The sequence below is a fragment of the Mus caroli genome, unplaced genomic scaffold (assembly GCF_978045245.1).
Source record: "Mus caroli unplaced genomic scaffold, Mus_caroli_1 scaffold_9, whole genome shotgun sequence".
In the NCBI taxonomy this organism is placed as follows: domain Eukaryota; kingdom Metazoa; phylum Chordata; class Mammalia; order Rodentia; family Muridae; genus Mus; species Mus caroli.
The window spans coordinates 93,900,782-93,916,060 of NW_028227264.1; the positions used below are offsets into that span (position 1 = coordinate 93,900,782).

At 46.3% G+C, this 15,279-nt stretch overlaps 1 protein-coding gene across 4 annotated transcripts in view; it reads left to right on the plus strand.

Annotated features, from left to right (window-relative positions):
* The window catches only part of Tmcc3 (transmembrane and coiled-coil domain family 3), a 269,948-nt gene that overhangs the window by 105,373 nt on the left and 149,296 nt on the right, over positions 1-15,279 (plus strand). For all 4 annotated transcript variants that reach the window (XM_021174097.3, XM_021174098.3, XM_085843105.1 and 1 more), the window contains one exon: positions 7,331-7,447. In XM_021174097.3, coding sequence (XP_021029756.1) covers positions 7,418-7,447 — 30 coding nt within the window. In that variant the 5' untranslated portion in view covers positions 7,331-7,417. The remainder of the gene's footprint in view (positions 1-7,330; positions 7,448-15,279) is intronic.

The window sequence follows — 15,279 nt, forward strand, 5'->3', positions numbered from 1 at the left end:
TAAAGACATTTCATCAGGGTTGAAATGGACTCCGAGGAGAATTCGGGGAAATAATGGTTACATCTCTTAAATCCGTTCCCCCAGAGCAAGTCAGACCCCTCGCTCTCTGGGAACATTTAGTTGAGCCATTAACATTCCGTACACAACAGAGGCAGGGGTTCCGGGGCTGTCTCGTCCCTCATGCTGGACTCTGACTCCTGCTGTCCTCACTCAGAGCTTCCCAACCATCTACTCGTTGCCTTCCAGGAAAGATCTTCAGCTGGGCCCCTCCCTTCACTCCTGTAGGAGCTTTCTACTGGTGGGCAGGGCAGAGCACAGCTGGATTTAATTCCTTGCACATCACTTAAGAAATTTTACTGAACACTTCTGAGCCTCAGCGTGGTCCTCTGTAAAATTAAGATCATGGATGCTCAGTTAAGGTTTTCCTCTTGTGAACAGACACCAGGACCAAGGCATCTCTTATAAAGGACAGCATTCAATTGGAGCTGGCTTACGGGTTCAGAGATTCAGTCCATTATCATCAAGGCGGGAACATGGCAGCATCCAGGCAGCATCCAGCCATGTATGAGATGCTGAAAGTTCTACATCTTCATCTGAAGGTCTCCCAGAGAAGACTGGCTTCCAGGCAGCTAGGATGAGGGTCTTAAAGCCACGCCCACAGTGACACACTTCCTCCAACAAGGCCACACCTACTCCAACAAGGCCACACCTACTCCAACAAGGCCACACCTCCTAATAGTGCCACTCCCTGGGCCAAGCATATTCAAACCACCACAGATGCCTGTTTTGTGCTTGAAATGGGGTAGCATGCAGTATATAATTTCATAAAACATTGTAGCTGTTTTAAGACTTGTGTAAGTCTTTTGCCTGAGATAAAATTGGAGCCCTTCATGAATAGCCATGATCTGTGTGTCCTTCCTTCCCACCCTGCTGCTTCTTCCTAGCCCTCCAGGCTCTGGCTCCCATGCACCGGGCCACTACCACTTACCAGCTCTTTGTTTCTCCATACCACACCTTTGCTTAGCCAGCTCCATGCTAATTAAGACTCAGCTCCTGAAAGAAAACTGGAACAAAGCATGCATTCGGAACAGGCTGGAACCTTTTTTATGAACTCTGAGAGCTCAAGAAATTAATTGATGATGTTTTTCTCAGATTGGGTTTCTTTGCTGTGAAGAGACACTATGACCAAGACAACTCTTATAAAAGAAAGCATTTAAATGGGGCTGACTTAGAGGTTTAGAGGCTCAGTCCATCATGGTGAGAAATATGGAAACATTCAGGCAGACTTGGTGCTGGAGGAGCCAAGTGTTCTTCTTGATCTGCAGGCAGCAGAAGGGGACTGTCATACTGGCCAGACTTGAGTCTGTGTGTGTATGTGTGTGTATGTGTGTGTGTGTCCTCAAAGTCCCACCTTCACAGTGACACACTTCCTTTAACTAGGCTACATCTCCGAATAGTGCCACTTCCCATGGGCCAAGCATATTCAAGCCACCACAGATGTTAAAACCCAGAAATTGAGGGAAGGCAAGCTATCAATAAGAAAGGGGCACAAGGAAATTTTCCAGTTGTGGTTTTTTATTTGGTTGGTTTGTGTGTGTGTGTGTGTGTGTGTGTGTGTGTGTGTGCATATGGATATTTTGCTTGTGTGGAAATCTGTGTACCACATATGTGTAGTGGTCAGAAGGAGGCATCGAGTCTTCTGGGACTGGAGCTACAGATGGTTGTGAGTTGCCATGTGGGTGCAGGGAATCGAACCTGGATCCTCTGGAAGAAGAACCAGTGTTCTTAAAAGCTGGGCCATCTCTCAAGATCTCCGATCTTGATTTTAGAGGTAGGACGCAGGTGCATGTAGTTGTTAGCTTGTTTCACATCTGTGCATTTTGTTGCACTTAGTTATGCCTTCAAAACAAAAAATGTCACAGGCATCATTTCCTCCAGGAAAATTCCTGGATTTTAGCTACCCTCTAGGGTCTCCACCTCTTCACATGTATTTCTGTCCTTGCACTCAGTACACAGCGAAATTGATGCCTTCTCTCTATGTACTTTGTGCCCCCAGTGCTCTGTGAGTTCCTGTAACAGACAAATGACCTGCTATCTGTGTGAGTGCAAGAAGGCTGCTTAACCTTAGCCTCTCTGCACCAGCCATAATCGGGAACTATTAGTGTCTCCTCTACACAGAGCTGATGGGATGATGAAAAGAACAGGTCTACGTAAGGGACTCAGCACACAGTAGGTGTTCAATAAAAATTAGTCCTATAATGGGAACAAAAGGTTTATTCATATTGACAAAGCAAGTGTAGCTTCCTATTTCTACAGTGAAGCGACTCTACACCTGAGCCCCTCTTCTGTCCTAGGCAGGATAGCAGAAGGAAACCAAAATTTATTCCAATCTGACAATCCTGTCCCATCCAGCATCGGATACAGGCTCACCACGCAACTCATACATGCTTGCTCCCATCAACAGCTGCGGAGATAATTTAGTAGTGTGTTGATTAGCTTAAAGCACATTAAAGTACATATTATTCTCAAGAGAACAACTGTCATATGATCCTACTGTATAAAGTACCTGGAATAATAACAGTGGTAGAAACCGAAATAAAACGGTGGTTGCCATGGCCCCGAGAGGGAGATGGGTGTGGTTTGGGGGAGGTGGGGCTTGTTTGGGTTGAAGAATAAGCTTGAGATAGATGATGCTGACCACCGTACGACAACAGGAATGTACGTAGCACCTCGGAAGTGTACGCTTAAAAATGGCTAAAATGTAAACTTTAGGTTTTTTTTTTTAATTTAATCTAATTTTTGCGTATGGGTATTTTGCTTGCACAGATATTTGTGCACCATATGCATGCCTGCTATATGAGGAGGCCAGAAGAGGGTGTTGGATCCCCTGGAACTGGAGTTACTGAAGGCTGAGAGCTGCCATGTTGGTACTGGGAACTGAACCCGGAGCCCTCTGGGAAAGCAAGCATCCGGTCCTCTTACTTAACCACTGAGCCATCTCCCCAGAGCTTAAATTGTTAAACTTTATATTATGCATATGCCAGTTTAACTCTTTTAAAAAGTTCTACTCTTCTCACGCCTGTGAGTCCTCACTCTAAGCCGAACTATCAGCATCTACCCCACCACGGACCCCACCCTACCTAACAGAAAAGCGGCTTCCTCCCGGGTCTCCTGGACTCCTGCCCTTACCCCAGACACTCTGCCCGAGCTGGGGGAAACAGCTTTGAGCTCTTGGCGGACCCAGGCTTTGTGCCAGGCACAGGAAGTACAGAGAAACACAATTGCAAATGTCTGGTGAGAGATGCGGGCCAATCAACAGTTTCCGCACAGAGTGGGAGGGGCCGTGGTGGGGCAGCTGCAGGGCGAGGCGGCTCCTGACTCTAGAGAGGTGGGGGACACATAAGAGTTAACCAGCTGAATAGGGGCAGAAGCCAGACTGCCTCCATTTCTCTGGTGCTCCCTTTACTCTGTGTGTGTGTGTGTGTGTGTGTGTGTGTGTGTGTTTTCTGGCTCTCTTCCTTCAGCTAGAGAGCACTCTTTTCCTTCTCTGTGAAAGCAGCCCAGTCCTTAAAGTGCCAGCTCAGATGCCACCTGCCTTCTGGAAAAGACGCTTTTCCACCCAGCCGAAATTAATCTCCCCTTCTCCTGAGCTCCCACAGCCTCCTGTTGTATCTTCATTTAGCACATTCTTCATCCTGTCAGGTAATCCAGCCTTTTGTAGCTCTCGCCCCCCTGCTGGATATATTTTGGGAATTTATATTTCTAAGTAAGACACACCGAGTAGACGCAGCCGTGGCATTAAAGAATCGGTCGCCAGCGTGGATGCCTTCCCAGCCTCTCAGTTCCACTTCCCAATCCACACGGCAGGGTGTGGTACTCCGCTGTCTGCTGCTTCAACACAATGACCGATAAAGTCGGTCAAGGAAAAGCTGAACCACGCTCATAGCTTTAGAACCTTCGCTTTGTGGTCATTTGGGTCTATGATTTGGGGGCCTCTGGAGCCGAGGAAGATCAGGTTGGGAGCATGACAGGGGTGTAAAGATGCTCACCACTTGGTGGCCAGGAGCAACAAAGAGGAGAAGCTCGGATTCAAACATTTCCTACAAAGCCCCACCTCTCACGGGCCGGAGGTGAAGACTTTATGGTGTGAGATCTGAACTGTAATATGGGACAGGTGGCATGCTGTAACTCTCACAGGTCGGACTCACCTTTGCCTTTCAAGAGTTCAATCCCAAGGTGGCCTCTGTCCTTCTTAAGGTCCTAACCATGAGCAGAGCTCTGTGGCATCGAGGATGTCAGCATTCAGTCTTTTAGACTGGTCCTGGCTGCACTTCCCACCATGCTCTCCTACCCAACTTGTGTTACTTACCGTTATGTGCTTATTACTAAATCTCTGACATAAACAGCCCAAGTTTGTTTTGGTGCCCGGGTCCATAGGACTTGGATCTGTTGGTCTGGGGCTAACGGTGCAGTGGCAAATGAGCAGAGAGGGCTTTGAACTCATCTCAGACAGGGACCGGAGCATGAGGAAGAGACCAGGGGATAAGGAAGGGGACTTCCTTTCTCCAGCTAGACCCTCCCTGCTGGTTTCCAGACCCCGTCCGTCGGTCTGTCCGTTATAGCACTACTTGCCGAGGGTCTTTGATAAAGACCCACCTGTGGGATACGTTTCGTACTAACCCGTGATAGCGCCCCCTCTGTGGCTTGCTTCCTGCTTCTCCAGCCACGTCATTTTCTCCTTCATGGCGGCTGCTGTTGGCACCATTCCTGACTCCTGGGTTTCCCTGGAGGTCCCGCTCTGGCATCTTTTTTACTTTGTGCCTTTTCATTGGCTGGCCTCAGTGCATTCAGAATAGTTAACTGTTCTGATCCGCTGCCTGACCCATTGCCTGGTGATCACCCCCAGAAACTGTCCCATGGTGCACAAGGTCACATGTCTCTCAGCCCTCCGGACCCTCTTGCGTTTCTGCTTCCGACGGGCAGCACAGCGAACCACCAGTGAATTCCCAGATTCAGATCTGGGAATCACTATAATTCCTTCCTCCTTACCCCTTAGATCCAATCTGTCATTAAACCCTTTTGCTAAAGACTCAAATCTGCCTTCTGCCGTGGCTCTAACTCAGGGCTGCCTGGTTTCTTACCAGTGGTACTGGCCCTGCGCCACCTTGTAGTGTGCTTTCCCAGAGTGTAGCCCTGTGATGTCTCTAAATAAAAGATCTGGTTTATGGCAGCCGCTCGTTTGTACTCCCTCGGTGGCTCCTCATGGCCGTTGGAAAGAAAGTCTCACACACGCTTTGATCTATGATCTACAAAATGCTCCCCTGCCCTTCTATGTAATTTTATATTAGACCTTCATGAACCATTTATAGTTTCTAAATGTACCCTGCTCTCAGAGAGATCCAAACTGTAATATGGGGACTCTTATTCAGTTTGTCCTATTTAAAAAAAAAAAAAAAAAAAGCCTGCAATGCCCATGCTGGCACCAGATGGGGGCAGGCAGATCCCTGAAGATCATTGGCCAGCTGGCCCAGCCAAATTCACGAGCGTCAGGTTTGGTGAAAAATCCTGTCTCAAAAATAAAGGTGAGGAGCCAGAGAGCCAGCTCAGTGCTTAGGAGAGCCTGCTGCTGTGACAGAGGAGTTGGCGCCATTTCCCAGTGCCCACAGCTCACCTGTAACGCCAGCTCCTAGAGACCTTCTATCATCTTCTTTCAGGCACACACACACACACACACACAGAGGCACAGATGCATGAATGTGTACACACGCACACAGTCTTTTAAAAGAAATAGGCAAACATGAAGAGTAATTGAAGAAACTATATGACATTGACCTCTACACATGTGCACAATACACATGTGCACATACAGTCACACATACACTTATATACCTATGCACTGGTTAATTTTATGTCAACTTAGCAGAAGCTATAGTCATCTGAGAGGAGGGAACCTCAATAAAACAAAACAAAACAAAACAAAACAAAACAAAACAAAACAAAACAAAACACTGCCTTTATAAGATTGGGCTGTAGGGTGGTTTGGGCCTGGGTTCCATAAGAAAGCAGGCTGAGCCATGAAGAGCAAGCCAGTAAGCACTACTCCTCCATGGCCTCTGCCAGGTCCTGCCTCCAGGTTCCTGCCCAGTTTGAGTTCCTGCCGTGGCGTCCCTCAATGGACTGTGGCATGTAAGCCAAATAAATCCCCAAGTTGCTTTTGATCATGCATAGTATGCATAGCAATGTATGCTATGTCATGGCATCTCAACGTAGCAATAGTAACTGTAACTGGGACAACTCACATGAACATGTAATCCACCATATAACAATACACAACAAGTGTGTGTATGTATACACAAATGCATGTATATACATATATGTATACACATACATACACATACATGTGTGTATATGTATATGTATATGTATATGTATATGTATATGTATATGTATATGTATATGTATATGTATATGTATATGTATATGTATATGTATATGTATATGTATATGTATATGTATATGTATATGTATATGTATATGATGTATATATCTCCAAGGGAAGGCTTAACTGGGGACCAAAGAGCCAGAAGGTGCTGATAATGTAATTGAACATGATCTAAAGGCAGCCAATCACATGCCTGTCTGTGTTCTATACGGAAATCTCCTGCCTCTTGGGTGGAGTTAGAAACAGCTGAGCTGTCTCCACAGTGGGCAGGTCCTAGATCAACTTACCCATCTTTCACTGGTCTTTGCCAAGGTGTCTGAAATGGGGAGTTCTTGTATGTAAGGCTGGAGAAGGACACGTGTGTGCCATGTGGGAACAAACTCAGGATTCAGCTGGTGGAAGAGAAGGTGGAGTGTGTGTGCCCCAGTCGGGCCATCCTGCTTTGGCATCCCATGCTGGCCCACATTTCATGGTGCAACAGACTAGTTGCTTCCTGGTACCCACACACATTGCTAATTGTGGAGGCTGCTCAGTCTCTATGGTGACATTGCCTAAGGTTCAGACTCTCAAGTACAACCTTCTGTCCTGGATGCTCTGTTGGGAACGTTTGGTTGCAAACCACAGAAAAGTCCAAGAACAGAGACTGAAACAAGCAGGGGTATATTTCTCTAACATGATGGCAGATCTGGAGATAGGCTAGTTCAGATCCTCATCAGAGCCACTCAACACACTGGTTTCCGTTGTCATGGTGATACCAGGTGGCTTAAGTCCCAGCCATTGGGTCTGTGTTGAAAGGGGTGGGAAGGGCTTTCCTCATCAACTGTATCTTCTTTTATTAGGAAATAACAAAACAGATGTTTACTCGGCTTTATTTTTTTCCTTCACCAGAACCATCGTACATGGCCATCGGCAACTTCAAGGGAGCCAAGAAGAGTATATTGAACAAGGCATATTAGCATCCTGAATAAAATCGGGATGATGCTAATGAGAAAAGAAGGAATGAAGGTTAGTGAACCCCACCCTCAGGGATCCTCCATATTCCCACCAGACGGCTGAGTACTTGCCCTGTTGACTGCTGCAAAAATCCCTTTAGCATTGCTCTTTCCTCTTTCCACTCTTGACATTCAAATGCACTCCACCACTCTTCTACAAACCACTTTCAGCTAAGTGCAGCTCTCTTTGGATAACCTTGACTCTGAGCAGCGGGGGCAAGGTACTGGTGGGATTGTATTCTGAAAAAAAAAAACCCGCAAAAAAACATAAAACAGTCTCTCCTATTAGTTTTTCCACTCTTGAGCAATTTAATCAGACACTTATAATGTGTATGCAGTTGGGCTAATCTTCTGCTAATCACAGTCACGAGCCTGGATGGGCGTGTTCGATGTGTCAGAGTGACTGGCTATGTGCATGGAGACCCTGTTCCTCTCTTTAATGGTTATATTGGCAATCCTTCTTGATAGTTCAGTTTTATGATACAAATTTATGGGGATTAAACTCAAGCAGCTCATGTAAAATTAATTTTCATTCCACTTCAGCTCCGATCACTAATTGGTTGAAGCCCAGTGCACAGTTCTCTCTCTGCTACCTTCCTGGTCCTTGGTTGGTAACACTTGCTGTTTTGATTTTGCTCTCCATTGCAACTGTGTGTGCTCGAAGGATGTGAATCGTGTCTGCCTCGACTACTATCTGTTTACTAAGGGCCTGGCCCAAGTAAGCAACAGTTAATTTTTTATTTGCCACATCAGCTTGTATTAATAATCCAAATGGTAACCAATAAGTAATGTAAAAATAAATGAGATTAATGTGTGTGTATGGATGTGAGTGTATACATATGTGTGTGTGTGTGCATGTGCGTGCACACCCGCTGAGCAAGCTCATGTGTGCATACTGCAGAGTTACAGCAGCTAACAGGAATACCAGTTATCAAATAGAAATCTGGGTCCTTACTATAGAAGAGAAAGAACATATATTACATACATGTATCCAAATGACTCTTGTCACACTCCATTGTATGTCAGCTGCAGAGTGTCTCAGCAGACCACTGTCCGCATGTATAGCATGCTTTATGTAAAGAGAAAACTCCTACAAATTAGGCCTCCTGGTGTGTTTAAACATGTAGGCTCTGTTTAATCCCACCCGGACCACATTCACATTTTACAGACCAGGGACCTTGAAAGAGAGTGGTTGCAGCTCCTGGTCCCAACTCCCCAGATTGTTGTAGCCATGATTTTGGTCTGAACCTGTCCCTCTCCTGCCTCTCTGTCCCTGGGAAGGAGTCTACACCTTAGTGTTCTGTCTGTAAACGCTGAGGCTGTGCAGAAGCAATGCTGGAAAGGACCACAGAGACAGGCAGTTCTAGAGGAAGTGACCGGGCCACCTTTGCAGATGTGTGTCCAGCTGTATCCACCCTCCCGGCTCTGGGTAGCCCGTGCATGTTTACATTTCACTTAGTAACCAGTTTTATGCTCCGTGTCTCTTCTCCATGTGCTCATTGGACACTCTATGGGACAACTGTGATGCATTGTGGGATTGTTTTGAAGATTGAGATTTCTCACGTTAAATATATTACACAAGTATATGATATGTCAGGCCGAGGATGTGCCCTGTAGACAGAGGATGGTCTACTGGAAACGTGGAACCATGCCCGGAACAGCATGTTTGTGAGATGTCCATTGTTACAAACCTACAGTTCACTTTCTGCAGTTCTAAAACCCAAAAACTCTTGAAAACCCACGTTTCTTCTTCACTTTGGTAGGTTCCAACCTGCTCTGAGTTAAAGGACTTGCAGAGTCTGACCTGAGGGGGTGCATGATGGCTTCCAGGCCTTATTTAGACCTTGGTGCGAATAATCATACACTGTTGTGGAAGAAATGTCAGTGTGGTTGGCCTCAGCAATATTATATACTATTGCCTTTTTCAAATGATGAATTCTGAAGTCTGGTGTGTGTGTATCTGTGTGTGTGTGTGTGTGTGTGTGTGTGTGTGTATCCAGTACCCACCTCACTCACAGCACTGTCCCTGGCCTTGACGGCACTCTGAGCACTGAGGCGACTAACATTGCTCCCATGTGGCAGACCTAGGTCTCCTGGGTCCGAGGACTGCTCAGGAGAGCTGTTCACTTGTTGCGGCGTCAGAAAGGCAGAAAGAAGGATGCACGTGAAAGAAGCTGACTGGGGGTGATCAGGACCACTTGGCCCAGCCCAATAGAAAAGGCTTTTGTTCTATTGTGCCGATCATCCGGTTATTCTTTTCCAGGGTGACTGGAAAAGAAATCAGACCTGGGAAAACAAACTAGAGCTCTGGTCAGCTGAGCAACTGTTGCTGCATAATCTGTGAATCTCTGTGTACACGTATGCCTAGAAATAGAGCCAGTGTTGGATGACTCTGGGGGGATGGGGGGAAATGGGATTGTTCTCTCCTCAGTTGAACTTCCAGGAATTCCTGTGTTGTCTAGAACTGCCCCCAAAGCAATCACATGTCTGTTTCAGGAGACTCAGGAAGGGTGGCAACCTGTTCTTTCCTCATCGCCCCCACATGCGTGTTTGTATGTGCATCTGTGTATGTGTGTGTGCATGCGTGTTTGTGTGAGTATGTGTGTATATGTATGTACCTGTGTATGTATGTGTGTGCATGCATGTGTGTTTGGGTGTGCATGTGTGTATGTGTGCATGTGTGCATATGTATGTACCTGTGTATGTATATGTGTGGGTGGGCATGTATGTATGTTTGTGTGTGCATGTGTGCTTATGTGTGTGCGCATATGTGTATATGTGTGTGCATGTGTGTATGTATGTGTGTTTGTGTGAGTATGTGTGTATATGTATGTACCTGTGTATGTATGTGTGTGGGTGGGCATGTATGTGTGCTTGTGTGTGCATGTGTGTATGCATATGTGTATATGTGTGTGCATGTATGTATGCGTTTGCATCCATATGAGTGTACATGCATGTGTGTTTATGTGTGCATATGTGTGTGCATGTGTGTGTGTTTGTGTGTGTGTGTTTGTGTGTGTGTGTGTTCCCTCCCTTAGCTGTATTTTATGCTTTGCTTTTCATTTTCTTTTCCCATTTGATTTTCTCTGAAGGCCAGATCTGGCAGCAGTTGCTAGATACTTACCTATCATTTTCCTGTTCTCAGCAAGAGAGAGAGAGAGAGAGAGAGAGAGAGAGAGAGAGAGAGAGAGAGAGAGAGAGATTTCAGGAAAGCCTGAGATCTGTGTTTTACATTTTGTGTAGGGTGTTCTTAGTGCTTCGGAGACAGGGATTCAGCCCTTGGGAATCCTTTACTCTTGGTTCGTAATTCTGTCACATTTAGAGCTCTCCTCTCTGCTGCTGGGTAGGTGGAAAGATAAAGGCTGCATGACAGCTCGGAATCCCCACGGGGGGCCCCCAGTGAGATGCAGTTTACCAAAGCTTAGCGATAAGAAGCAGATCAGTCCTTGGAGATAAGAAGGGATCAGAACTTTCCAGAACTGCAGACAAGGCTTCCACACGAGCAAGTGCCTTCACCACGACTGTGCCCTGCAAATGAGGTGGTGTGTGAGGTTAACCAGAACTTCTTCTCAGGTGGGTTGCCTAGAGACCTCCAGGCTGGCTCTTTTCTGGGCGAAGTCATTGCAGGCAAGTAAGCAAAGACATAGAAGGTACAGACAGAGCACGTGATTCATCTCTCAGAGGAGACACACATAAGCAGACAACACACACACACACACACTATTGTAATACTATTGTAATCCTCTCAAATATTTGCCTTCTTTTTTCTGGGACAAGCTAAATTATAATTTTAAAACTTGTCTTTTTTGTATGTGTATATTGAGGGGAAAAACCCTGTTCAGTGCATCCTCCACAGAGGGAAGGCATACTACACGAGTCATCTAACTGTGAGCATACTGGGGAATCTGGAAGAAGGAAAAAGGAAAGCTACTTGGGTGCTCCTGACCCATTTTAGAGTCTCTTCAAAGCTTACCCATGCACCTGTACTTTAGGGTCCCTGCCCTTGCAGTAAGAATCCAGGAGACACATTTCTTGGAATGTATGGTTCTGGGGACAGGATTCAAAGCATGCGTGAGGGGCTGATACACACAGCAATGACAAGAACAAAACTTCTGCAAGACACGGACAGCTGCAGCTGCCTAGTAGTTCAATACTCTTTAAAGTGATGTCTGAAGACTTATTAAAGGATAGCTGGCGTGTGGAGAACAAGGCCCTTGGGTTTTCGATGGTGACCTCAAGAGGCTCAACCTTGACCTCTATCTGTCAGTCTCAACAAGCCCAGCAGATACACAGCCCTAGTGTTTCCCCTACTTCTGTAGTCCTGAAGGCTTTTAATTAGAGAAGAAATCAGCCTGTGGAAACACAATTTCCATTAAAGGGGGTCGAGGAGGCTGGGCAGTGCTCGCAGAACAGGCCTTAGAATTGGGTTAATTAACAAAAAATTGACTTTTCAAGATTGTCTCCAGATGGCATTATTACTAAAGCATAGTATCAATGTTACCAATGGACACCAAGAGCATTGCACTTTACTGACCAAGAGAACACATACTTCATCTTCTAAAATGAGATCCAACGGTCATTGGGCTACCTTTGCCTCCACCTGGAAAACCAAAAGAGTACGGTGTGGTGGGGCCACCCGGTCCTACCCCAGGGAGTGCCACTAACTGTCCGGAATGGCTGATGTGTCCCTTGGAGACTTGAATTGGCCACTGAACGCAATATTCATCTGGAGCTCTGACTGCCTCCTTGAATTTCCCAGGTGGGTTGCTGGTCTGCTCCTGGCCCTGGCCCTTTTCTTTATACCCAGCCCATGTTCCTACGTACAGCCTGATGCTTCTGTTTCAGTGACGACAATTCTTAGAGATGCTAGCTGCTGAACAGCACAAGAGCCATTAAGTGTGAGTGGTAATTTACCTTTAATTAACTCCTCCTCCTCCTCTTCCCCCTCCCCCCCCCTCCTCTTCTTCCTCCTCTGCCTCTTCTTCTCCTCCTCCTCTTCCTCCTCCTCCTCTTCTTCCAATTCCTCCTCCTCCTCCTCCTCTTCTTCCTCTTCCTCTTCCTCCTCTTCCTCTTCCTCTTCTCCTCCTTCTCCTCCTCTTCCTCCAATTCCTCCTCCTCCTCCTCTTCTTACTCTTCCTCTTCCTCCTCCGCCTCTTCTTCTCCTCCTCCTCTTCCTCCTCCTCCTCTTCTTCCAATTCCTCCTCCTCCTCCTCCTCTTCTTCCTCTTCCTCTTTCTCCTCCTCCTCCCCCTCCCCCCTCCCCCTCCCCCTCTCCCCTCCCCCTCCTTTACCTCTAACTTTCTTTAAAGTCCTCATGGGGTGTTCTTCCTGAGAGGGTGTGAGAAGCTCTCGCTTCCTAAGTGGTATACTCGATAAGATCTTAACTCTCCATGTTTCTGATGAATGATCTAAGTGACTTGTAGAAATGTGATTGGAACAGACGCATACCCATTTCTCCTCTTGACCCCTGCACTTTGGAACTGTATGGCAGATGTGGTGGTTTGAATACGGTTGGCCACAGGAAGTGATACTGTTAGGAGTGTGGCCTTGTTGGAGGAAGTGTGTCACTGTGGGGGTGGGCTTTGAGACTTTCCTCCTAGCCACATGAGAGCCAGTCTTCTCCTGTCAGCCTTTGGATCGAGATGTAGAACTCTCAGCTCCTTCAGTGCCATGTCTGCCTGGATGCTGCCATGATGATAATGGACTGAACCTCTGAACCTGTAAGTCAACCTCAATTAAATGTCCATTATAAGAGTTCCCTTGGCCATGATGTCTCTTCACAGCAGTGGAAACTAACAGTGGAGATAGAGGCAGGTTTCTTTGTCAAGGGTCACTGAACTTTTTCTAGGGTGGGTGTGTCCCATTCTGCTCACAAAATCACCTGAGGTGTTCAACATAAAAAGTTGTCTATAACTCATGGCTTGATAAGTTTCAGCTTGCTGGATTTGGTAATACAAAATGAACATCATGGCAGAGATACCTGGGTCAGTTAGCTGCTTCCTTCCAGGGATCTAGGCAGCAAAAAGGAAGAGGTGGGTGCAGGGTCCCAGCATTCCTCTCAAGTGCGTGCCTTATATAACCAAAAATATATCTAGCTTGGATTCTACTTCTTAAAGAATTCACTGCCTCCTAATAGTACCATGGGTTGGAGCCAAACCTTTAACACACAGGCCTCGGGGAGACACTTATCCAAACCATAGCAATAGGTGAGACATACATGATTTAGGCTTTGTGGACATGTGTCAGTGTAGCTGTTCATCCCAGCAGCTGTATGTAAATGAGGGGGGAGGCACACCGATAAAAAATCATTATAGGCACTGAAATTCGAATCTCATGTAATTTCCACATGCTGTAAAATGTTCCTCTCTTTCTTTCAATCATTCAATAATTTTAAAAAAATCACTTTTAGATCACAGATCATATGAAAACAGGTGGTTGGCTGGATGTGGGCAATTTCTGGTCACCTACAACCTCAAACACAAGGTGCTGAGTTCCAGCTGCCAGGACAGAGGCCTGTTAGTGTCTGCTTCATGGAAAATGGTAGAGATGGGCTCAGAAGGGCCACCAGCTAACTTCCTGTGTCTTGCTAGAGGCACTGCTTACAAATATTCATCAGCCTCACAGAGGTTTAGTGACAATTCTAACAATGTGTTGAATATGCCAGTGGAGGCTGTGCCATCCCATGCTGCAGGACAAACCCCAGACCTCCCTGTCACACAGTGGACAACCAGCTTTCCTTTCTCTCTTCTCTTGGGTCTTTGAGTCAATGGGAAAGGCTACTCACAGTTCTCTTTTGGGTCCAAGACCGAGTGGGCTCGCTCTTCTCTAGGCAGATGAACAAGCCGGTAGAGCATACAGCATCTGCATATTTCAGTCCTTGCTTGCTATGCTGCTCAAATACAGCCCAGCTGCTGGTGTGTCGATAGTAAGGGAGAAATATATATAAATAAGTATATATATATATGTATGTGTGTGTGTGTGTGTGTATGCCCTTATATATGCAACCTGCCAAATCTCAATCTTTAAATGGGTGGCAGATGCCACCGGATAGCAGGACATACATATACATACTTGACATTAGGATAGGGTGAGTCATCTCCAGTTTAAAGCATGTCTCTGACAGGTCAGAAAGGGGTGTCTTCTGCTGTCCATGTAAGGGGTGTCTTCCTCTGCCCACTCTTTAACATGGTTGCTCTCATAGCTGGGACTCCCTGGGTGACCTCGCCCTGTCCGTGGCTACGGTAGCCTCTGTCACTGTCGACAAGGCCGTAGGTTTGCCCTGTCACATCCCCACTTCAGTACTTCATAAATTCTCCCAGCTGCCATGGAATACATTTGGGATCCAGCTAGGATTTCTGAGAACCCTTGTGAAAGTCTAGACCACGGTCTCTTGGTATTGTGTCTCCATAGTCTTCTATGTGAAGTAGCCATCTGAGCTTATCATTTCCTATCCACTGGTGTGTGTATGTGTGTGTGTGGGTGTGGTGTGGTGTGTGTGGTGTGGTGTGTGTGGTGTGTGTATGTGTGTGTCTATGTCTTTGTCTATGTCTATGTCTGTGTATGCATATGCACACACCCCTGCATGGGCATGCATGAGTGCATGTGTGTGTGTGTGTGTGTGTATCTGTGTGCCTGTGTGTCTGTGTATCTGTGTAGGGGTGGGTGGTTAAGGATATCTAGAATTGGGATGGGAAGGAGACCTATTTTTTACTAGATGTCTTTACAGTGTTGTATTGGCTTACCATGAGTGTATGACTTTATTTCTCAAGATAAAATAATTATGAAGAGAGCCAGCAGAGAAACTGAGGCAAGGCTCCATAATTCACTAGATATGAAGTAGAAGACA